The sequence below is a fragment of the Triturus cristatus genome, chromosome 4_2, assembly GCF_964204655.1.
Source record: "Triturus cristatus chromosome 4_2, aTriCri1.1, whole genome shotgun sequence".
Classification (NCBI taxonomy): Eukaryota; Metazoa; Chordata; class Amphibia; order Caudata; family Salamandridae; genus Triturus; species Triturus cristatus.
Genome location: NC_140586.1, coordinates 675,696,194 through 675,720,379, shown reverse-complemented (window position 1 = coordinate 675,720,379; position 24,186 = coordinate 675,696,194). Strand labels below are relative to the sequence as shown.

Sequence of the window (24,186 nt, the reverse complement as noted above, 5' to 3'; positions counted from 1 at the left end):
ACATCCCTTCCTGAAGAAAAGGCCAATGTTTAGCTTTTACCCAGTTGGGTAATGAAAGAGTTAAATAGAGGAATCCTAAATATCCCCCCTCAAAGGTTTCACTGACTGCGTAATGCATTGTGTCCACTCCTAATGAGAACCAGGTGACGTGAATTTAGCCATCCTGCATTTAAAAATTCAGTTACCAGAAAGTGATATTTACAGACCCATTCATAATACACAGGCTTGCAAAATCTTTTTTCTATTACCCTCAAATATGGTAATCAGAAAGAAAGCCAGATATTCAAGATGCGGGAGCCTCTCAGTGTGAGTAGATGAGCATCGAAGGAATGGAGAAGAAATTGTCTTCTTCTTTCCTAGTGCAGTCAGCCAGGGTGCTGTGAATTTCACAACTATCCTTTGTCGAAACACTTAATGCATGCCCTGTGTGGGAAAAATTATTTACCAGTAGCTTCAATAAAAGCCCAAGGACATTCCTGCAATAGAGTTGAGAATCTTTCCTCTGACACTAGATATTCCCTCGTCTCAGAATGTATGAAGAATCCAAATTGCTCTTTGCTGAACTCTGGCCTAGACTTGGTGGAAGTTTGAGAAAGGGGTTCCTTAGACTCATTACAATCTGCTGTCCAGGGAAGTCATGAATTAGGGTATATTAAAGTAGAAAGTAGTGATTCAAGACAGGATTCTTTCACAGATACGAGTGTCCATTAAATGAACAAAATGGCGGAAGGAGCATGAGTATGTGCCAATGCCAAGAGTAATGTTTGCTTTGCGGAAGTAAAAAACTCATGTATGTGTCTAGACATTTACAGAATTACATACACTTATACATTTCTAACAGTTGTGCATTGCAGGAAGAGTAGTATTACATCCATCTCACCCACAACAACTAGAAGGATTGGCTACCTATCCCATCACTTTCTGTCTCCCATCCATGCAGTGGAACATAGTGTCCAAGGATGAAGTTTAAGACCCACGAAACAAATGGAGGAATGTTTGTGTCTGTTGAGAATGGATCGCAGTCACCACCATGAGATATTTTGTAAACTATTTTATTGATGACGTTGAATGGTGAGGAAGGAGAAACAACAAGTAAGAGAAGCTAACATGAGAATGTTGTTGACTAACCACCCTGGTGGAAACTTCAAAAATGCAGAAACTAAATCAAGAGATGATCAAAACGTAGAGCTGCCCTTTAAAAAGAACTAGATAAACAAGACCCAAGGAAGCATAATAATCGTGGATGAAACAGATGAAAGCTATTGAAATATATCATTCTGAGAAAAAGCCCTCAAAATCATGAAGCTTTATTGCAAGATTGTAGTTCAATATGTATTCATGTTTGTTGATAATATTCTAATGAAAGCAATGTCGAAAATAAACAGTAAGAAAAGGAAAATTTTTGAAAATATTATGCTTTTTTGTAATGAATCTCAGTCCAGAGAAGAGCTGTTCATATTCTTTAGAGTTGGGTAATATTGAATGACACATTTATAGAGCGACATTAGACATCTTCCCATGAGTTCGTGACAAACAAGTGGAGCTGTATTTTTAGAAATTGCCACACTGATGATTAACTTTAACATTGAGTTATGGTATATGGGACTTCTGTGCATTATCATACAATAGCTGGAAAGGGGGGCGTGGCTTGCGCCCGCAGAAGATGGCCGGCGCTCCCTAGCTCTCCCTGGTTACGGGAGAGAACGACGGACCTGACGCGGCGCTGGCCGCCTACACAGACCTATGGCTACGCGTCTCATCTGGCGAAAGGGGTGCTGCACTAAATGAGGTGTTTACTGACAACGGACACACAGTGTAAGTGCCGCTTTCCCCTTTCGTCTATCGGAGCGGCTCCGTCAGTAACGGCCGCCATTTCAAACTGCGCGCTGTGAGGAATTTTGCCGCGCTTCGTATTTAAGAAGCTTTCCACATACCGCAGGCATATTTATTAGCTGACTGGATCTCCCGCTCGCTGCCACAATGATATGCTTCAAGTTCTCCTCATAAGACTGTCATTGTTTTCCCCGTGTAGCTTTTTTGTTTATACAAGCCTTCAGGAACATAACTTCGGACCGTTTTTTCTCTGCTCAATGGCTATATGCTGCCATCTAGTGTCCAACTGCCTCATCATGTAAAGACATTATTTTAATAATAAGGAACCTCTTGATCTCTGTGGATTATTTCACTTTGTTCCTTTTGCCGGGAAGGTGCGCTTTATTGCCGCTGTGAGGCTACCACAGCAGACTATTTTGCTTCATATATTCTACCTATATAATAAGGAGTATATTAAATGAGCTTATCACTTTGGCGCGCTATTTACTTCATTAATCTCTATTTAACATATCGCTCCTCATTTTTGTAGTGCGTCTTTTATATCCAAATGCATCTACTCCTTAATTAGTACTAGTATTTTGAAACAATTAACCTCATGGACCTCTCGCAATTCTCAGTCTACCTCCCAATCTTAAATGATTCGTAGTTTACTCTGTGAATACCGCAAAGGGGAGAAGAAGCAGCAACAGACGGTGTGAGTAGACTGAAGGAATTTTTTTTTTTTTTTTTTTCTGGATATATGGTGCGCACTTCTTGACTTTCAACGCTACCTGAAGGAATGTTACTATGAATGTAGTTGGCCTTGCAGAAGATGACATTTGTATTTGTTACCCGTGTTACTATTTCAGTCCACTGTTGAGAGATCGTGATCAATACCCATTGAGAGCAGCTGCGTCAAAGTAAGTTCCCGGAAACGGCACGATAACTTACGTTCACAGGCTTCTTGATTTGTGACTAAACACAGGATTGCTCTGCGGACGTTTCCTGTATCTCCAGAAATTCCGTTTGCCGCTCCCCGAGACAATAATCGTCGATTCTACACAAATTTTCATGGGGAAACTCCGCAATTTAAAGCTGGCTACTACTTCTCAATTACCTGTGGACTCCGACTCAGATTCTCCTCCTCGAGACATGGTGGATGTCACGACACCAAAAACAGATCCAACACGAGGAGCCATTCCAAAGGCGCGCAACAAGGGAAAGCTGTCATCCTCTCTAGCTTCCTCTAAGCGCTTGAAGAAGGACCCACCATCCCCAGAGAGTAACTCCTCATCCGCTTCCATGGATCTTATTTTGGAAGAGCTCCGAGCTTTCAAACCCTTTATGGAGGCTACCACAAAGAACATGCAAGCCATGCAAGAAAAATGGTCATCTTTGGAGTCACGTGTTCAGACCTTAGAAACCTATACAGACTCTTTGCAAGCCTCTTGTTCCCACATTCCGTCAATGGAGAAGGAGATACTTCTACTTAAACGCCAGACGGAGGATTTGGAAAACAGGAATCGTAGGAATAACCTACGCCTATATGGTCTTCCAGAACTTACAGAAGGGTCAAACCCTACCGTCTTTTTCCAATCCTTTCTGGCCAAGATCTTAGATGCTCCGACCTTAACCTCTGTTAATATTCAAAGAGCTCATCGCCTAGGCCCGAAGGTCGCTAGTAAACCCAGAGGTGTCATCATGTTGTTCCTACAATTTACCGACCTCTTACAGGTCCTTTCAGCCGCCAAACTCAAGAAGCAAATTATGTGGGAAGGTCATCGCCTCTATCTCTCACAAGATGTCTCCAAGGCTACTGCAGATCGTAGGAAGAAGTTTTTGGACATGCGGCCTCAATTACGAGCCCTAAATTCCAGATATGGACTACTACATCCGTGTCTCTTCAAGGTCACCTATAAGGACAAAACAACTACGTATGAAGACCCTGCGGACTTACAGGCGTTTCTCCAACGACATGGTCCAGATGTCATGGATGTATCCAGACCTGGTTGACAAGTCCTGCTTCTCCTTACTGAAACCTGTTGTATTATGTTTCTGTTGTCTCTCCACTAACGCTTATGTTGTAGTTCCCTGATTGTCTCCTCTTCCGTCAGCCGTTTCACTCTCATGTATCCCCTCTGTAGTGTTGGGTAGTGTAGTATAGTTTAATTGTAGTTTGTGTTCTCTTATTTCCCTGTGACACGTCTTTCCCTTTAATTGCATATCTCTTTTGTGTTTTTTTTTTTTTTTTTTTTTTTTACAGACATCTCCTTCCTCCTATCCTGATATCCCTTGTTGTTTTTATACAGTGCGTTTTTGAAGTCATGGTATTTGAGGTCTGTTTGTCTGTTTTGGAGATTGTCGTCGCTGTCTCCCGGTGCCATCGCCCCATCCTCGTTCTTGAGTTTTTCGTTCCGTAAGTATGTTTTTCAGTCGTTCGTTTCGAACGTGTACTGTCTTTTTGTTGGTTTTTGTCTCTGTCCTTTTTCCTACAACTGATCTCTTACCTTTTTCTCTTTCCTCTCTTTTTTCGCTTTCCCTTTCCTCCTTCTACCCCTCCTTGTTCCTTCTTTTTCTTGAACTCAGTACCACTCTCACAATGATTTTTTCTTTTCTCTCCCTTCCCTTTTTTCCTTTTCGCTTTTTCTCCTTTCGTCCTCTCCCCTTCATCACTTCGTTTAAACTTTCTCAGTTTTTTCAAGTTAGGTTTTATGCAATAACAAGCATGTTGCTGTTAGCTGTCTCTCTTTGCTTTTCCATTCCGGGTTACATCATGGAATGTTAAGGGTTTAAACAATCCCATTAAAAGGCAAAGGGTTTTATCCCATTTAGCAAGACTTAAATCTGATGTTGCCCTCCTTCAGGAGTCACATCTCTCTGAATCGGAGGCTTTGAAACTCAAGCGTTGTTGGGTGGGTCATGTTTTTTGCTCCCCCACAGTTTCTAAGAAAAATGGTGTTGTGATTTTATTACATAAAAAGTTGAATGTTTCTTCAATTTCTCATGAATACGATGTTGATGGTCGATGGGTTATTGTTACACTGCTTATAGATAATATTCCTATCACCCTTTTTAATGTGTATGCCCCAACTGGAATTGATAGAACATTTTGGCCCTCTATCTCAACTAAGCTGTCCTCCCTTTCTGAGGACTATATACTTCTCGGGGGAGATTGTAATCAAGTTGTTGACCCCTTTCTTGACCGCCACTCCAATGTTAAATTTGTCCCCTCTAAGATGCACTCTCAATTTGTTAACACTTTTCAAAATAATGCTTTGGTGGATATTTGGAGACTGTGTAATCCTGATCTTAGAGAATATAGTTTTTACTCTCCTCCACATCATTCGCAGTCCCGCATTGACCATATTTTTCTTAGTAAGTCCTTATCCCAGCACGCTATACGTTCTGATATCGGTTCTATCCTAATCTCGGACCATGCCCCAATTCATGTAGACCTTGACTTACTCCCTTTTTCGCCCCACTCTGGCAGATGGCGTTTCAACAATGCTTTGCTTTTGGAACCTACTTTTTGTTCTGAATTCACTGCCTTTGCCAATGAATTTTTCCTTCTCAATCATACTCCTGATTCCTCTTTTGTTACTATTTGGGATTCTTTTAAAGCGGCCTCTAGGGGTTTTATTATTAACTTTGTAGCCCGACGAAAGAAACTTCAAGAAATCAAGTCCAATCACATCTTAGCCAATATTAAATCTTTGGAGCTTGACTACCATGCTTCTCAGTCTGAGACCTCTCTTAAAAAACTTATTGATGCGAAATTCTCCTTCAATAGGTTTACAACTGATGCTGCCTCTAACCTTTTGTTAAAATATAATTCCAGATACTATGGAGGTAAAAACAAAATGGGGAAACTTTTGGCCAATTACTTAAAGATAAGGAAGGAGCGTTCAAAGATTGAGTCCATTAAGACTTCTACGGGGACCTCTTGCTTTAAGGATAAAGACATCCTCTCTGAGTTTGTTAAATTTTATGACAATCTTTATACCCCCGAACACATCCCGGGAAATACGGATCTTCTTTCATATTTTCATTCACTTCCCTCTCCCCCGGCCTCTCATGTTGATTTCTCTGCCTTAGAACGAGACATTACGCTTTCTGAAATCTCTCTTGCCGTTTCTAAATTGCGGCACGGTAAATCTCCGGGTCCTGATGGTTTCACTACTGAATTTTACAGCCATTTCGCCTCTTTACTTCTCCCTAAACTATTACTCTTATTCCAAACCTTCCTTACAGCGGGTTCTTCCAGCGGTACTTTCCAACAGGCTTTAATCTGTCTAATTCCCAAAGAAGACAAGGACCACTCGTTATGCAAAAATTATAGACCAATTTCCCTGGTCAATACAGATTACAAAATTCTGGCAAAACTTTTGGCACTACGTATGGATCCCCTTTTACCCGACCTCATTGGTCCTGAGCAATCAGGTTTTGTCAAAGGCCGCCTCTCATCTGACAACTCCCGTGTTTTCCTTAATATTCTTAGCAAGGCTTCCTCTCTGTCACTTCCTTTCGCGGCTATTTCTTTAGACGCGGAAAAAGCCTTTGACAGGATTGGATGGGACTTTATGTTTCAGGCCTTGCGTTGGATCGGCTTTTCTTCCAAATTTATCTCTATTATTTCTTTACTCTATTCTAATCCTCAGGCTTCCATTTTTGTTAATGGAATGACCTCGGATTACTTCTCATTACACAGGGGAGTACGACAAGGCTGTCCTTTATCCCCCCTACTTTTTGTTTTAGCCCTGGAACCCTTTCTTACCAAAATTCGTCTAGACAGCAGTATCTCTGGTTTTAAATTTGGTTCACGTCAGGTTAAACTATCGGTCTATGCTGATGATATTCTTTTCTACTGCTCTGATCCTATTTCCTCTATTCCCTCCTTTCTCCAACAGGTGTCTTCCTTCTCCGCGGTCTCTGGCTATCGCCTCAATGCTGATAAGTGCGAGATTCTACCTCTAAACCTTATTTGTCAAAAGCATCTTTTTTCCCAAACGGGCTTCTCATGGCAGCCTTCTAAGATTAAGTACTTGGGGGTTTGGTTCGCCCCTCTCTTATCTGATACGATCAAATTCAACTTTGAATATATCTTTAAGAAAATGGACATGGCTATCCAACGCTGGAACCCGCTCTTTCTATCCTGGTGGGGTCGGCTCAATTCTATAAAAATGATGTTATCGCCTCTTCTTCTATATACCACTTCCATGCTCCCAATACATATTCCAGCTTCCTTCTTTAGACGGATTGATTCCTTATTGCTGAAATTCTTATGGAATGGTAAACGCTCTCGGATAGCTTTGGCTTCACTGCGCAAGGATAAGACCCAGTCTGGTGTGCGTTTTCCGGATTACAGAGAGTATCATCGAGCTTTTTCATTGAAACAATCGATCCGTTGGTTCTCTTCTGACCTTCCGCATTATCCACCCGTCTGGTTAAGTATGGAACTTTCCTTTCTTTCCCCTTTTACCTTTCCCGAGTTCTTATCCTTCACGTCTCCTTTGGTCCGCTTTCGCACACCTGTTATTTCTTACTCCCGTACTCTCCTTCTTCCTTATATATCATCATCTTATCCGTCCCTCCTTTCCCTTAACGAACAACCGATATGGCATAACTCTCTCTTCAAAATACGCAATCGCACTATATTTTGGAAGACGTGGTACTCTAAGGGTTTGTGTTGGATATCTCAACTAATTTCCCAGGGTATCCCTCTCTCATTTCAAGAACTTAAATCCTCTTTCTCATTGCCCTCCTCTGCTCGATCACAATACAATGCCCTTCTCCCAGTTCTGATCTCATATCTCCGTTCCTTAGCCCCATCTGCAGTTATTCCTCTGGATCGCAAAGCTACCCTTTCATTATTTGAACTATCTCCTTCAGCCTCTGCTATTTATAATTCTTTTCGATACTCCATCAATAGAATAAAATCTAAAATCGAGATTGCATGGGAATTAGATCTCTCTCAGGATTGGCCATTACCTTTTTGGGACAAAATATGGGCTAAGCTTCATAAAACCTCTAGAGCCGCTAATACTACCCAAACCTTATATTTTATTTATACCAGAACTTTATGTACTCCACACACTTTATCCCGTTTTTCACTTGATGCATCCTCTATTTGCTGGTCCTGTCCCTGTTCCGATGCAGATCTTAAACACATGTTGTTTGAATGTCCTTCTATCTGCACGTTCTGGCACCTGGTCTGGACGCAAATACAAAAAATATTTCATTTTCAGATTCCCTTCTCCCCTGTGCAAGTTTTTCTAGGTTCCCTGTCACCAGAACTTCCACAATCACCTACCCATTATCTATTACTTGACCTTTTAATTGCTGTGGCTTTCCATACAATTACTTCCAATTGGAAACAGGCTGCAAATATCTCCTATCACTCTTGGTGGAATGCAGTTTGCTTCCATCATCGCCTAGATACTAATTATGTATCTCCCATTTCCCTAGCAGTCAAACGCGACCTGATTTGGCTCCCTTTGGTATCCTATCTCTCCTCCTCTGCTCCAGTACACGCTTCTCCAAACCCTGAAACACTCGAGGTGCGTAAGCCACCTTGATTTTCTTGTTTTATTGCTCCCTTTTGCTATGATATTATGTTCTACTGTATTATATGATATTTTTTCATTATTACACTTGGGTTTTGTTCATGTATCCTTCATGCTTGTCATATTTGCTCTTATTGAATGCTTCAATTGATTTGCTTATTCTATGTATGCTTACCATGCTGAATATGTCCCCTTCCCTCCCCCCCTTTTTTCTCTTTCAATAAACTCAAACTTAAAAAAAAAAATACAATAGCTGGAAAGACATTAACACAGTTTCCAAAAAGAATCTGCTACTGGACTTTTGATTAATGTTTTTAAGTTTTCTGATAGCACAACCTAATGTGACCCAACTTCAAGCACAGCAAATTTGTACATCATAAGCCACACCAAACAACCATGCTCTTACACAAACAAGGACATTCAGTGGATTTCCCCCCAAACTACAAAGTTATCTCAAAGCTGCACATTAACACATGTGATGGAAACAATTTGGTGTCATACCCAGGATGCTATAATTCATCAATCTGGTATATAGAACTAATGCTGCACGAATGATGCTCAATTCCATCTGACAGACCTTTCTGACATTAGCACACTTGCTGTCAGTAATATGTTCACCACAGCATGATATGGCCATGTGTCAGGACCTCAGGCACCTCAATCGACTCTTTCTACAAAAGAAATACTACCACCATACACCTTCGCAAACTTGCATGCAGTTCTACCAGTAATCACTCAGGGCAATGTAAGCACTAATACTTTTCGCAGTAGTGTGCTCTAGAAATATCAGATAACATAGCATTACATATCAACCTTGCTTTATTATTTCTTGATTAATATAAAACTGAGTTTAAAATAAAGGGGCAAAAAGTGCCACACCAAACCCACTATCTAAAATCCCTATTTGGGTTGCAGTGCAAGTCACAAAGCCACATCAATATCTGCCTTCTGAAGTAAAAAGGTTTGATAGGGAAGAGCAAGGAATGTGCAGCCAATTCACGTTCACGTTCATCACTATAATTGCTTTCCTGTCCTACAAGGAGTGCCAGGACCCATACTCTACACATTATATCCCAACACCAAGGACATTTAGTTCTCTCTATTGTGGAATGTTTAGAATCAACCTAATACATTCTGGAAGGGAGTGGGCTAAGTATTTGTAATCTGGAGATCTCAGCTCTGTAGTAATGTTTGAGTAGTTGACAGATTTGTTGATACAATTGGCATAAGAGAATTGCAAGAGGTTCAAAATGTGTAAATATGTTTGAGGAGAAATGAATAAGCCAGGCAATCCCAAATGTCGAGGATCCATGTGTCACTAAATAGAAAAGTGTATTTGTTGTGGGATAATAAAATGTGTAATACTGCAATGATTTCCAAGGTTTTGACAACATTGTGTATTTTACAGATTCTGGTCTATCTCATATAACTGAAGGAAATATCTTGGTCACATGTAGCATGGAGTTTCTGAAAGCTGTAACTGTGAATCAGAGCATCCGTAAACTTGTAGAATCTTCATACCCCAAATTACAGGAAACAAACTTTCTGACTGATTAGTAGGCACAGTTAGTAACTTGTTTATATATAATGAATGTTGGACATTTCAATGGAACTGAACATTTGAGACATCCCTAACATGGCAGCTTTCTGGGTATCTAAAAATTCCTACCGTGGATTCTGTTAGGACGTTATTCGTTAAGTAAAGATTGTCAGGAAAATGACAAACAAAATTACTTTGTAAAACTGAGAACCATTCTTCCTATAAACAGACCGCTTCTTTGGAGGCAGAAAGAGAATTCTGCATTAACCCTAGGTTTGTTCGTTTTTTGAATGCTAGAAAGCTTTGCCATGCTGTAACACCATAGTAGGTAACATTAGGCATGGGTGGAATTTCAATTGTGCTGAAGTAATCTGAGTAATTTCGATGATTCCACATTACTCTTTAATGGTGAATTACCAATAATTTATCCCATTATTACTCCTTGCGTAATTTGGAGGGAAATAAATCCTACCATGAGAACACATTAAGTGAGCCTGAGGGGCTGCTCACTCTTTCTGATCAGCTGCATCTATCCCTGTATTCGACCATTTTGGATAGAAGAATGCATGTGGCACTTAAAGAATGACGCTAAATGTCGGGATTAAGTTGGGGGGAAATTGTATCCCACAAGCAGCTGCCCATGCTTGCTATTTGCAGTGTATTGCATTTAGTGCTATTTCTCAGTGCAAAATGCACCCTTGCACTCATTTTGGATGCGAGGGGGCATTTTTGCGCCAAGTAATAATGACAAACGCAGAATTACTCTTCTCATTTAATTCTGTGCAATCTCGCGCAATCCCTTTATAATTCCACGTTATTTCACTATACGAAATTACACTCCCCCCAGGTAACAGTCAAACTTTACTTCAAGAACCTAATTCAAGGTTAGGTTCTGATTTCAATCTTTCAGAACCTCGCTAATGCTGCAGCAACCTCGGACCTAATATGGTGATGATGTAGAAGGACAATTTGAAAATACAGGCATACCTTCAACAACATCATTCAATGTCAACAGGTCTGCCTTTCAGCACAACATATCATCCCATTAATTAGTGGGCGTGCACCTTTCTGCAATTGACACACTTTCCACTCCCACAAAGAACTGGCTATGCCTTCATGAGCTTGACAGACCTAAGGTTTCACTAAGGCTTATTGTACCACCACATATGTACCAAGGAAGACAGAAAAGAACACAATGGCGAGAGAAAGAGAAACAACAATAAGGCAGGCGGTGGTTTAAGAGCTGCAAGGAAATGCAAAAGAGCGTCACTATCAATGGTGGCATGTATGGGAGGTGAGACAAGTGAAGGTAAAAAAAATAAAAAAAAAGACAACAAAAAAGCCGAGTAGAATGGGGAGCGGGAATATGATGGGAGGAAGTGCCAGAAAACACTCACTCTCTGAGTTCTAAAAAGGAAAAAGGTATTTTCCTGATATTGGGCTGTGGAAGGATGCAACTCACCCATTCAAAAGGATGGCAAAGAAGCTATGCTCCAGAGTAGGGACAAACACAAGAAGAGAAAGTAAAGCCTTAAAATAAGAAGAAAGCACATGAGAGTGACAAGAAATCCAAATAACGGTAAGCAAAAGGCAGACTCAAAACCAACTCTTAAGCATTGGTATATTACACAATAGCCCTTCAACAACACACAGCTTAAAACTGCCTGTAGACGAAACCTAAAATAAAGGAGTGGTTCAGTAGCCCAGACACACGAGCCGTAAGGCCGAAGGAACCGCCTTTTACGTGTGCTGCCCATGTGATCAGGAAAAATTCAATTATTCATAGTGTAAAACAGCAAACGGATAAGTTGAAATGCATGGACCCATCGCTCCATGCTGTGGCGACAGAAGCAAAATATGAATGACATTTGAAAAGACCAGTGGAAGAAGTGGGCTGACAGGAAGCCAATGCGTGAATGCATATATGTGTGCTTTTTTGTGATGGATGTTTAGGGAAATATGAGGCTGCTGATACTGCTAAAGTGGTCTGTTGTCCAGATGTAATAAAAACAACAACAAACGAACAGTCAAGTAGCCCACAGTAAAGCAACAATAAACAGACAGCAAAAACAATGATCAGGCACCCTTTCATTGAAAAAGTAAGAAATAAAGAGAACATTATTTAGATGTACTCCGTGAATACCAGCCAAAAGGGAATGGCTGTTCTAATGCACCCAGTATTACCAACTATAGCATGCCAAATTTCACTCCTGGTTTAGGGCATTTTGCGTGCATTGACTTTCCCCTACATCATACAAGTACATGGGAACTACAAATAATAAGGATCCTTTTATAAGTTCTACTCACAGCAAAACTATATTTTGGAAAAGATATTTAGGTCCCTAATTCATTAGAAACGGTACAACAGCTGTTTTTCCTGATGAAGAGTTGTGAGAAAATGACATGTACAGCCATTTTTAGGTCTCGCCTACGCAGCGCGTATGCGCCGTTTAGGAGGAGACTTTTAGCAATCTATTCAGTTTTTGGCCCAAAAACGTGCACGCGTTGCATTACTTTCAATGGCAACGCGTGGACGTTTGGCGTTTCCCTTGCGGGAGCGAGCTTTGAAACCATCTGTTTTCAATTAACAGATGGTTCCTGCACGCTCCCGCAAGGGAAGCAGGCGCAGGCCCCCTCCTCTCTCCCCTCCCCCTGCTGCCTCCTCCTGTCCTCACACTTCAGGCTCACAAATCCAATGAGTTAACGGGTTAAAAGCAAAGAGGCTGCATTTCAACCTCAGCTGACATAAAGATTATTTAACGAGAGAGACATCAAATGGTGTAACTGCAGCAAACAAGTTCCAAGAGTTTGCTAACAAATTAAAGTGCTTTACAGAAAACTCCTATGTGTTGAAGTAAATGTAAAAGTGGATGTTTGAGTCAATTATTTCAAGTTCTCATTCAGTTTTCACAATACAAAAACAATGCGTCATTAACTTTGCTTGACACTATACTAAATTGTCCTACAAGGCTTGCTTGTTACCGAATCTTACATACGTTACTCACTTTGCCTTCAACTCCCAGAATGCTTAGCTTCTCTTGTCAATCACAATCTTAATCCCGCGCAATTAGTTCCAGGAGGATTCCTTCTGATGTGCGGAACTCGGGCTTGATAGCGGTGAGTGTTGAGTATTTCCTGAGTTTGAGCACACCTATGGCTCAAGTAAAGTGGCGGCACTGGGATTACTATTTCCCTTCACCATGATTTATTCCTTTTTTCCTCAGTCTAAGCCATTTAATGTTATTCCTGGCAGTTCTGTCAAAATTGTGCTCATTGTGTTGATCTTTGGTGACAAAGCAATTATCAGAAACTTTGCCTGTCAACATTCTATTCCTTAATTATCATTGTGAAATGCGTTTCTGTACTCCCAGCACTCTTCTTGTTCACTGAATGCGGCTCATCCTCTTTGTTACGTTTGCCATGCTCACTCGCTAAAATGGTTTTATGGATGTGTAGCTTGGTGTGGACCTATCTGTACTACATCCAGCTCCACCAAGTGCCAAGCATCATGGGTCCGACCCAGACTAATGCAAATCATTAGTCATTCCAGCATTCCACAACTGGATTATTTTGTCATGCAATTTGTAGAGTTACTCTGTGCTCAGCAGCAGTCATTCTTTTGGTGCCACAAGTGGGAAAAGCTATTTGTCAGCAAGATGAGAAAGACTCTTATACTCAGCATATAGCTCCTACTGATGTCTGCAGCCAGGGCAGATGATAAGGGGTCAAGGCAAGATTAACGGCTGTCGTGGGTAAACCTTGAGACTGTGTGTATTGTGTTACAAGGCTGATGTTAGGTGGTCCCTGCTCTCTGTATATGCAGGTAACTTTAAATTCAATGGCATTATGCCACCAGTAAGTAATGCTCCCTCAGTTCAAGTACATTTGAACAACAAGCATTGGCATAGCCAATAGGTCTAGCCTTTGGGACCTCATAAGTGTATAGCCATGCAACACTTGATGGATAACTAAACACTTATAAGGTCCCAAAGGCGAGACCTATTGGCTATGCCAGTGCTTGTTTATGAAGAGTTTTGGCCATTACTTAGGCGGTTTATTGAACTCTCAAGAATATTCTCTGCTGGCAAAATGAAAATGAAGTCAAACGTTTTCAGAAGATCACAGTGGTGAATCGGAATCTTTACAAAACCCAGATGGTGCAAAAATGATTCCGTATTAACCTACTTCATGTACGGCAATGGATTATTAATTTTATTTATAAAGTTTTATATATCGCAAACATGACCCGTGAGGATATCAGAGTTTAACTTGCTACTAAAGAAATATCACCTTCTTAGTTATCCAGATATGCTGTTTTATAAATAGACTGTCAACAAAAGTACCCTTTTTAGATTACCAAACTCTAAAGTCGTAAGTCATGGATGCGTGACGTAAATATGGTTTGTGATTACAGAATTGGTTACAGTGCACATGTGCAGCGGTGTCATGTGTGAGCCTATGGCTTATGTGATGTCCAATTGAGTAGATGTGGGCATAGGCAAGGAAGTCTCAGAGGAAGTGTCAGGAAAAGTGCAGTGTAATTGATGTGAACAGTCACACAGACGTAACCTGGGTCACACTTGGTAGTGTGTTAAAATGTTCCCAATTACTAGGTGCAACTGGATCAAAAAGTGAGCGACATTATGTCAGTATTGCCCATTTTCACAAGGATCGTCTAGGAAGGGAATACTTGGAGCAATATTTTCTTGAAAAGGGGAAAGAAAATTAAAGCATTTGAGAAATTATCTCTACCCTTACACATATGACGTTTCTGCATTGCAGAGACTCTATGACAATGGGAATAAGGAAACCTGGTGCGTGCTAGGAGTCAATGTGAATATCACATTGAATTTCCATGTGTAGGTTCCAAACTTCCTAGGTAGCCTACTCATACACCTAGTAATTTTGCATATACGGTATTCGTCGCAAATCTCTGCATTGTTTGGGCATTCATCTGCACATCCTAGAATTGACCACTTCTTTCAGTTATGATCCATTGTTGTGGGGAAGCAGGCTGTGAGGACAGTGCTCACATAGGGTTCAACACAACGTGACGATGGTGAGGATTATCCTCAATGGTCTTTTTAAGGATTGATTACACACTGATTCTGAATAGAACAGACAATGTCAGGTAGGCGCAAACGAGGGGTTTGTGCCTAATTTTACATTCTCCATCCGTCCAAATACTGCTTGAAACCATGATTTTTACTGGTGCAAATTTCAGGTAATAGTTTAGGCAATTTACATTGGAAAAAAGAAGCCCATCCGAGTTTTACCACTTGGGATGAGGGTGAAAAACGAAACTACATAGTCTCTCTCTTTACAAACTGTAGAGCTCAGACTGGGGAGATAAAAGCACCTGAGATAAACCTGCAAGGTGTGGTATTGTATCTTTCTCTCAGGTGGTTTTACCTCTGTGTATTCACCCTGACACTACAAAATGGCCCGCTGTTGGTTGTAAAATTAGCGGAAACGTTTGGTGCATACTGATACATATATTCTTTGTATACATGATCATCACACACAAATCCCTAGAAAGAAAAACCTTTAGAAGGAGAGTGTACACGCACACACATTCTAGAGTGGTTGTAAAACCTGAACTTCCCTTCATCTGTAGCTTTTTCATAGAATTTGTAAGCTATATCTTATCTATATTTCAACAGCCAACTGGTTTGAGGAAACGAGATTCTAAAACTAAAGGCTATATAAATCCAAAAGTTGTGTTCTGAAAATGCATCTGTCTTTCAGTCATGGGAACTGCCTCACAATTAATGACGTTGTCTACACTTAAAAAAAAAACAACTGAAAGAAATTAGTTTGTCCAGGATTATACAGACGAGTGGAAGAGCTGCAAGTCTAATTCCAATAAGACCCAGCTCTAACAGATCTTCACCTTGACTGCTGTGTCATAAAATTGAAGGGCTGGTGCAGCTTTCTCATCTACCTTTGACACTTCAGTTTGAGAACTGATATCTGAAGAATATTATGTCAGGTTAGAGAAGTTGCACTTTGGTTTGTGTAGGTTCAGGTCACAATTTTTTAGTTTCTTAAATACTGTTCTTTTATGTATATTGCTTTGACCGTGATACCATGACTGACTTTAAGGCTACTTCAAGTCCAGTTAGGATCTGACGAATGCAGTTCTCAAATACTGCTGCGCTGGATATGGTCAGTCTTTTGTGTCTTCTGAGTTCCACGTGTGTGGAGAATGTTGTGGATCTACACACAGTACTAGCCAAATTTGCTGATCTTCGGAATTCAAGTGGATTTTCATGCACCATTTTTATCCATTGACTTCTTCTACTAAGTGATTAACAATGATCGTCTGGTTCCATTGTCTATTGTCAATGCAGATGCGAGTAGCGTCAGGCTATTTGATTTTTATCGCTGCTACGATGGAGAATCCTTGGGCATGACCATTACAATAATGTCTACTTTTTCCAACCTCGTAAGTCCTTAATTTTTCAACTTCTCTTCACTTATTTAATTCTATCCTCAAGTGTGTGGCATTGTGTTGTCTACATAGAGGGTGATCTTTTTTTGTGTAGTTTACTGATTCTGTTGAAGAAGCATTCATATTCTTCTCACAACTTGTTGAATTTACACTTTTTTGTGATCATTGGAAACGAGATAAGGTGCTACTGTTTAACAGTCTTGTAGCTGATGAGTCTTTCAATGCCTTGTGCGGGGACAAAGATGTCCACAGTGGAATCATGATGACTGTGATGAACTGATAAAGAAAAAACCCTCTTGATGTTTGTCAAGTGGTTCTTCCAAATACGTACATTTTTACTTTTAGGTCTTAGGGTCTTGGTTTTGGATGGAACTTGAAGAGAACTAAGCATTTGACAACGCACGGATGGTTGCACTTTTGTCAATGAGGCTAGAGTCTCTTTTGGTAAGCAGTTTAATTTATAATGCAAACAACATGAATGGCATGTTCTTGTAATCCACATCGTTATTGGAAATGTCTGCTTCTGCTGCAATAGATTTTGTGTGTTTCTGCCCTTAATGTTACTTGGCAGAGGTGGAGTCAGGCTTAGCTAACCTGCACAACTTCTCAAAATGATTGAGTTATCTCTACATGAACCATTTCTACCCTTTCACTGAGCATTTTGTGGTGTGGGACTAGCTGCTACTGTATTGTTGGTAGATTGAGCAGTGGTAAGTTCTGTGGATTGTTGGACTGACTTAATGGTGACTTTTATTATGGGTTCACATGCCTCCAAATGAATTCCTTAACTTCTGTGACCTTCTGAATATCAGGATGTTAGCAGGGACATGCAAGGCTCTCTTAGGATCAGGCTTTGAAAATCTATTAATCCGCAAACCATCTATTAACTGCCCTATAACTTCCTACCCTTTATCAGGTAACATGCACGTTCTGGCTAGTTATCTCTGCTGCATAAATGCATTTACAGATGCTTTGTCCTTCTTAGTTGCTTTCCTTATGAAGAAGCACTTGAGTCTACTAATGCTTTAAAATTGGTACTTAGGGCAAAATGTATTGTGAAATATGTAGTTTATACCAGTCTTTTAACATAATTTGAGCGCCCCATCACTCTCTCATTCTTCTCCATCCCACTGCTATTTTCTGCAAATGAAGACACAATAAGGGTACCACTGTTGACACTCATGCAAAATGCCAAAATGCTTCCCACATAGTTATAACAGCCTTCCAAATAAATTCTCCTGGACAATGTAGTATGCTCTCCGTCTACCAAGGTACTTCTGAGCCTAACAATTGGGAAAGAAATGCTACAAAAATGCAATTATATTGAATGCTATTAATAAAATGCAATAAACAAGATTTTTATTGTGGTTCCAAGATGGTAACCTTAATAATAACTCATTAAAAAAAAAAAAAGATTCTTATAAGGGTTCCAGGATGGTAACCTTAATTATAGAAAATATAAAAACCAAGTTAAGTATTTTGTGGCATTTTATTTACCATAAATATTTGTCCTTAACTGAACAATATTTTTATGGTTTAAAATTGCTTATTGTAACAGCAATTCACATAGACTTAACAGAAAACGAGCTCAGCAGGGCATTGATATTGGTAGCAATTGTATTTCAGCCCTGAAGCGTAACATTTTGCAAACAATTTCCCCACCTCTCCACAATCCACCCACCCTCTTTCCTGGGTATCCATAGCTACACATGAACACGAGTGAAAATTAGTGAACCTATGCATCATTTGGTTAAGGCTTCTTGATCTTGCACATGGGTGGGTGCCACCAAGCGCAGTAGTCTCAAATAGTGGGGGCATGTCAGGTCCCTAAATTCCTGGGATAGTAAGGTATGGTGCCACAGGGTTCTGTATCCGTCATCTTGAGTTACCAGAGTAAGGGTTAACGTTTCCATGGCCAAAACATGCCAGAGTCAGTGAAGCCACCCCAGGTGTGTCGGTGTTATTTCCGTGCCCCACAGTGCCAGTATGGTCTGGTGTGCCGCCCCCCAGTGCTATGCTGATATGTTGTCCACACAATGTAAGTGGAAACGTGAGAGTGTCAGGGAGTCCAAAGATAGTGTAGCTTGGGAACTGGGGAATTTGAGTCTGAAGGTGGGTGTCAATATCGTTTAACATTGATTCCCAGAATGAGATCAACTTGGGACATTCCCAGAGAATGTGTATAAGAGTACCTTTAGCCCCACAATGTCGCCAGCATTTATCACTGCGGGCCGGGTTACCCCTATGGAGTCTAATGGGAGTCAAGTACCAATAAGTGGTGATTTTCATAGCCATTTCTACACCACTTTTATTGTGTGTTGAGTGTTGCATTCTATAGTAAATATCTTGCCACTCTTCATTGGTTAGTTGCCTCCCCAATTCTGATTCCCAGCGGGGTTGTGTGAGGGATCTATGCTCAGCCCTTGAAGGGAGCAACAATGCAAAGAGTTGCTGGTCCGTGCATTTAGTGAGAAGCCATTTTTCAAACTTCCTCAATGGTCTCTGTTCCCCCTTTCTAACGAATGGATGCATAACTCATTGTCTGACCTGTAGGTTTCAGAACCATTCAGCTTCAGGAATGGTGTAGTCCTTCCACAGAGCATCAAAAGAAAAGGGACCCTCATCATCAAAAAAGTGCTGAATGGCTTGGCAACCGGTCTCCTGCCGGATTCTAAAGGAGGGCCCCAAGCCCAGAGTAAACACTGGATTACCTATCACTGGGGCCACGGGGGAGGGGGAAGATGGACACTACCCCTTTAGTAGCCTGATTGTCCCAGACTCTCAGCATCTAGCCCGCCTTTGAGGATATATATATATAGACTCGAGGCTCTGTGCCGTCAGGTCAGAAATGGAACCATCTCCAATGAAGTCTCAGCTATTGCTTGGTCCATGAACAACCACAGTTTCTCCAACTACAGTCTGGACCATTTGACTAGGTAACGGAGTTGTGCCATCTGGTAGTAGTGAAGTAAGCTCGGGGCTCCCAACCCCTCCCCTCCCTGTGTGGGCACCAGGTCAACGCTTTCCGCATGCAAGACATTTACCTGCCCAGATTAAGTGTTGTAGGAGGCCCTGAAGGGAGGCGATTGTGCCTGGCATGGACTGGCATGGTCTGTTCTGGTCAACACTAAAATGTAATAGTGACAGTCCTGAGAGAAAGAGAAAGTTGGGGTCCATGGCTGGCTGGTCTCAGTAGAGCAGGCTCTCCAGCCCGAGCCTTCAATGCCCAGAGTGAGAAACATAATCACCATCCTGCCCCTTCAGGACTTGTCCTGTGTCGCTGGATCCACAGTCAGCTGCTCCAGCACTGCTCTCCTCTTGTGGGCTATAATGGCCGGGGTAGACTTTGTGAGCCCAGCCCAGGATTAATTTTTCTTCCACTAGGAACGTCGGTGGGTTTTTTTTTCCTCCGTTGTGGATGTCTGTGTAGAAGAGCCCTCGGAGCCCTCGATCTTCAAAAGGTTACAAGCTGCTGTGATTAAGCGGCGTTGATGAAGTCTCCCCTCCAATGAGAAGACCAGTCGTAAGGTCTGACCCCTGGAATACAAGATGTTTTGGTCACGGAAGAAGGCAAAACTCTAGCCTTTTCTGCAGCATAATAGGGAAGAGATCCTGAAATAGTTTCAGCCGATGGCCACAAAACTGTATCGGGTTTGTGTCTCTAACTTTGAGTGGAATACACTCCTTCAGGGAGAAATCATGCACGCAAGTCAAGGTGTCTGTTGGTGGAGAATTCGCAGACCACGGAGGGCCTACCCTATAGACCCTATCTAAATAGACATCCGCTGCCTGTGTGTCCCCGAGGATCTGGACGAAGAGGTCCGTCACGTATCTTCGGATGTCACCTTGCTCCGCAGCCCTGGGCGCCCCCCTGATTCTTATGTTGTTGCAGGTCAACCTATTTTTAAGGTCATAGGTGCGCGCCTCGAGGTCAATTTGCTGCTCTGTAAGACTGTAGCTGTTCGATTTTTACGCCCGGGACATTTCGTGGTTTTCGAGAGTGTCCACTCTGTCCCCAATCTCATACACCTCTCTGCGGACCGTTTGCTGTTCTTGCACCAATTCTTTCTTGACAGTTTGCAGGTCCACTCTGAGAGAAGAGAACTGTGCTTCTAGATAGGAATGGTTGACCGGCACCTCACAATCGGCGTCCCCTAGAGGCAGGAACCGGCTAGCGGCTCCAGAGCCCTCTGCACTCAAAGAGGTGGGGGGCTTCGTAAGCATGTCTCTGAGGGAGCGATCCTTTTTGGTGCGCAGCGTCGCCATTCCAGGTCTGTAGTCTGCAGTGCTGTGCCATGCTGGTGCCCGAGAGGTTCAGTGGAGGTCGGGAAAGACCACCATTCACGGGGCCACAATGGGCCCAGGGAGGCTCAAGAAAAAGACAGCACCTGGGTGACCCCCACGAGGATCAAGTGTACTGCGTGGGTGGCTATCGTAGCTCCCACCCAAAAGGCTTATGAAAAGAGACTGACACCGTCACCAGGGCGATCCTCCTGCAACTGGGCCACAGCAGTCAAAGGCCTCCCCTAGTTGTTTTCTCTAGTCCCGGAAGGCCGTAAGTCCTCCGCTCACCGGTGTCTGTGGACACTTTCCAGTGCATTCCTCGAGCCAGATCAACTAGGATGGAGGGGGGCAGCACCAGTCTCCTCCAGCCAGAACCGCTCCTTGCCCGTGGCAGGGACAGGCACCTCAGGTATCCAGGCCACCACACCACGGCCCAGCTGGGCCTCTCAGGCTGCCCTCTGTGTTGAGTCCCTCTCCGGAGGGCCCAGAGGGGACAAGATCGTCCCAACAGGCTCAGCAAGCTATGGGACCCTGGCTGTCTCTCCTCATGTCTCTCGGGGCCTAATTGGCATGACGGGAAGATGAGGCCTGATCCCTCTGTGGTGGCAGCATCTGGGGTGGGGGCCGGCAACAAATTCTTCCAAGTTGGTCAGTCCGACGCTCATGGCAGGGCCAGGCACACCGGGCTGTCACATCTCAAAGCCTCAAGCAGGCCTCCCAGACCCCCCTGCAGTAACAAGCCTTCCCACGAAGGCCCATGGGGGACAGCCCCTTCCCGACAGGATCCTCAGTCTGTAGTGTTCTCCCCGCGTCTCGGCCTCGTCCGCAACTGTGGCGTAGAGGCGGGCCCGACCTCCCACACCGACGGCAGTCCGCAAGGCCCCTGCTCCGTGGGCTGCTCCTCCCGGCCCAGGTCTACCAGTGGCCAAGCTCCCCACAAGTGCTCACCAGTCATCCGGCCTCTGCCTAGCGCTTTGGCCCTTACTCCGTTGGGGGCTGCAGGTCATCTCGTCCACAGCCTTTTAGCTTCCAGGGGGCTGTAGGCCTTCCCTGATCTCTGCGAGCCACCCTATCTCTCCTGTCAGCGCAATCCCCCCAGCCAGTCTGAGGGCACAAGGGGCAGCCCCCTGGTGTAGGCACGCCCCAGGGCTTCTACCCAAAGGGCCAGTCCCCAATGCTGGTGCCCCCCGGCTATGCCATCCTTCTTCAGCTGCCGTAGCCCTAAATGTGGCCGCAGCCCACCTCAAGCCTCGCCTCCGGGACCGTCTCAGCCGGGAACCACAAGCTCACAATCAGGACCCCCACTCCTGAGGGATCCCCAGGTCCTTCAGGACCCCTCCCCAGCTCCAACTGGGTCCAGGCACCGGGACAGTTAGCTGACTCACCAAAGCCGGAGCAGAGGGACCGCAGGTTATGTCCTCTTAGCCACCCCCATGAACAATATTTTCAAAATACAAGTAGAATGCATAGCCAGGATCCATCTGTTTTCCTTTTTTAATTTTTTTTCTCCTTACCTTTCACTTTATAGATTGTAAGGTGGAAATACATATGTGTTTTAACTGTTTACACATCCTAATTTGTCACCAGCTTTATGAATTATCTTTTGTTGTGCTTTTGTGTACTTTTGAAAACTTAAATTTGCAGACATACAAGAAAAGAAATCACAATCAATGCCTATATAGGCTCTTCTAGAAACCAGTGCTCTTTATTATCTAGATTTGTTCAAACAAATGGGATTCAAATACGACAAACTTGCTACAAGTTTTCCCGCAGATATTTGTTTGGTTTCCACAAGTCTTTTGATGGTGGAACTTGTTCAAGGTAATTCAGTAATAACACGTGTTCCTACCACATTTCCCTAAACTGCTACAATATTAGAAATGGGCATTAATACTTATACCACACATTTCCTCTATTACTACGAAGGGCTAAGGGTTCGATGCATAAATCTGTTGGCATACCTCAATGCAAATTTAAATGTTATTTCAAAAACGTGAATCTGCATTTGTGAATGGTTTTGCTCATACATTCCTCATACATTCCTTTACGAGTATGGTTTAATTTCGTGGACGAGTGAATATCCTCCCCATTTCAGTTTTGGGTATTCCAGAATAAAGTACATTTGTAAAAGTCGTTGTAAAACTACAAACCTACAATTTTTGTCAGCATTCCAAAAACACATGCAAATAGTTTCCACCATACAAAGGTCATAAATTTACTCCTGTTGAGGACACGCCTAAATCAGTTTTGTAGATGGCGAAAAGGAGGGAACACTCCTAAAATTGACAAGAGTGGAGGGGAAGGAGTTTCTCAACAGTGCAAATACTCTTATTAGTTATATTTTCATATTAGGGAATGTACATCTGTTATTTTTGAGGATGTGTTTACGCATGGGAGTACCCCTGGCAGCTCTTTGTGAATGTGAAAGACGGAGGATTCCTCTAAAAGTAGAAGTAAAACTATTGTAGCAAATTCACAGCTCTCTTTGTGGATCGCTCGGTGTTTGGCAGTAGGCAATGTTTTACAAGTAGACCATATCACATTTTACTGGTGTTGTCCTTTGAACAACCTCTGTAGCCTGAATTGACTTGCTTGAAGCTGTTTCGGGTAACAGGAAAATATTAATGAGCACTTCAAGTACTTTCCATGCAGAACATGAGAATGTGCTGTTCACTTTGGTAGGTGTACCACCAACATCTTAATTATTATTATTTTAACAGGAAAGAACATCTAAGTAGAGGTCAGACAAGGGATTGTTTGGGACACTGCCATTTGACTGATGTCTGCTGGCTTTCAGTCAAGCTGTGGACCTTGGGGAGTGCACACTGCCGGATTGATTTTGTAAAATGCAAATCGTGCATATTTCTCATCACTGGTATGGAGGGGGGAGAGGGGGCGTGATTTGCAACATACATTTTAGTGCTTATCCATAACCTAAAAAACGCCCTTCCCTTTGTCTGCATCTGAAATTAAAACAAAAGCATCAAAGAGCTAAAAACTCTGTGGCCTTCATTGAGAAAGCTATGTAAATCCAGAGGTAACATGCCCATGGGCAGTATTGTTACCACAGTCAGGAGAGGTGTTCTTAATCTAAGATGAGACAGTCCACTCTTAATTGAGGAATAACTTGTGGCAATAACATGCCCACACCTTTTATTCCATTTATATGAGTAGAATGGTCAGTAGCTTTTGGTAGATAGCTTAATCTGACACTGTTTTACCTTTCTGTAATCCATTATATCTGCACTGCTTTAAATCTTCTGCCATGCAACATTATGCAGAAACACACTCTTTTTTTATGGTTTAAATCGTTTTTATTGAATATGCCGCAATCGTTTACATTACACCCACCTACAACCAATGGCCGGCGGGGAGCATCGTAGTAGAAACACACTTTTTAGAGTACCACTGCAGCCTGGTGTCACGATACAGTAAAAACATTGTATGATTCTTGTTAGAAATGGGACTTCTGGTTGGCTAGGGCAAGCGCCTAAGCCAGGCAGAAACCACCACTCTAGTCAGGGCAAGGGAGT

The 24,186-nt window shown here is 42.5% G+C and overlaps 1 protein-coding gene across 2 annotated transcripts in view; it reads left to right on the top strand.

Annotated features, from left to right (window-relative positions):
- Positions 1-24,186, top strand: part of FGGY (FGGY carbohydrate kinase domain containing) — a 2,161,252-nt gene that overhangs the window by 107,842 nt on the left and 2,029,224 nt on the right. Inside the window, exon 2 of one of the 2 annotated variants that reach the window (XM_085602489.1) lies at positions 4,122-4,228. The exons of the other annotated variant lie outside the window; for it this stretch is intronic. Within the exon in view, the coding sequence (XP_085458615.1) occupies positions 4,137-4,228 (92 nt within the window). The 5' untranslated portion in view covers positions 4,122-4,136. The remainder of the gene's footprint in view (positions 1-4,121; positions 4,229-24,186) is intronic. 2 annotated transcript variants of the gene reach the window in all.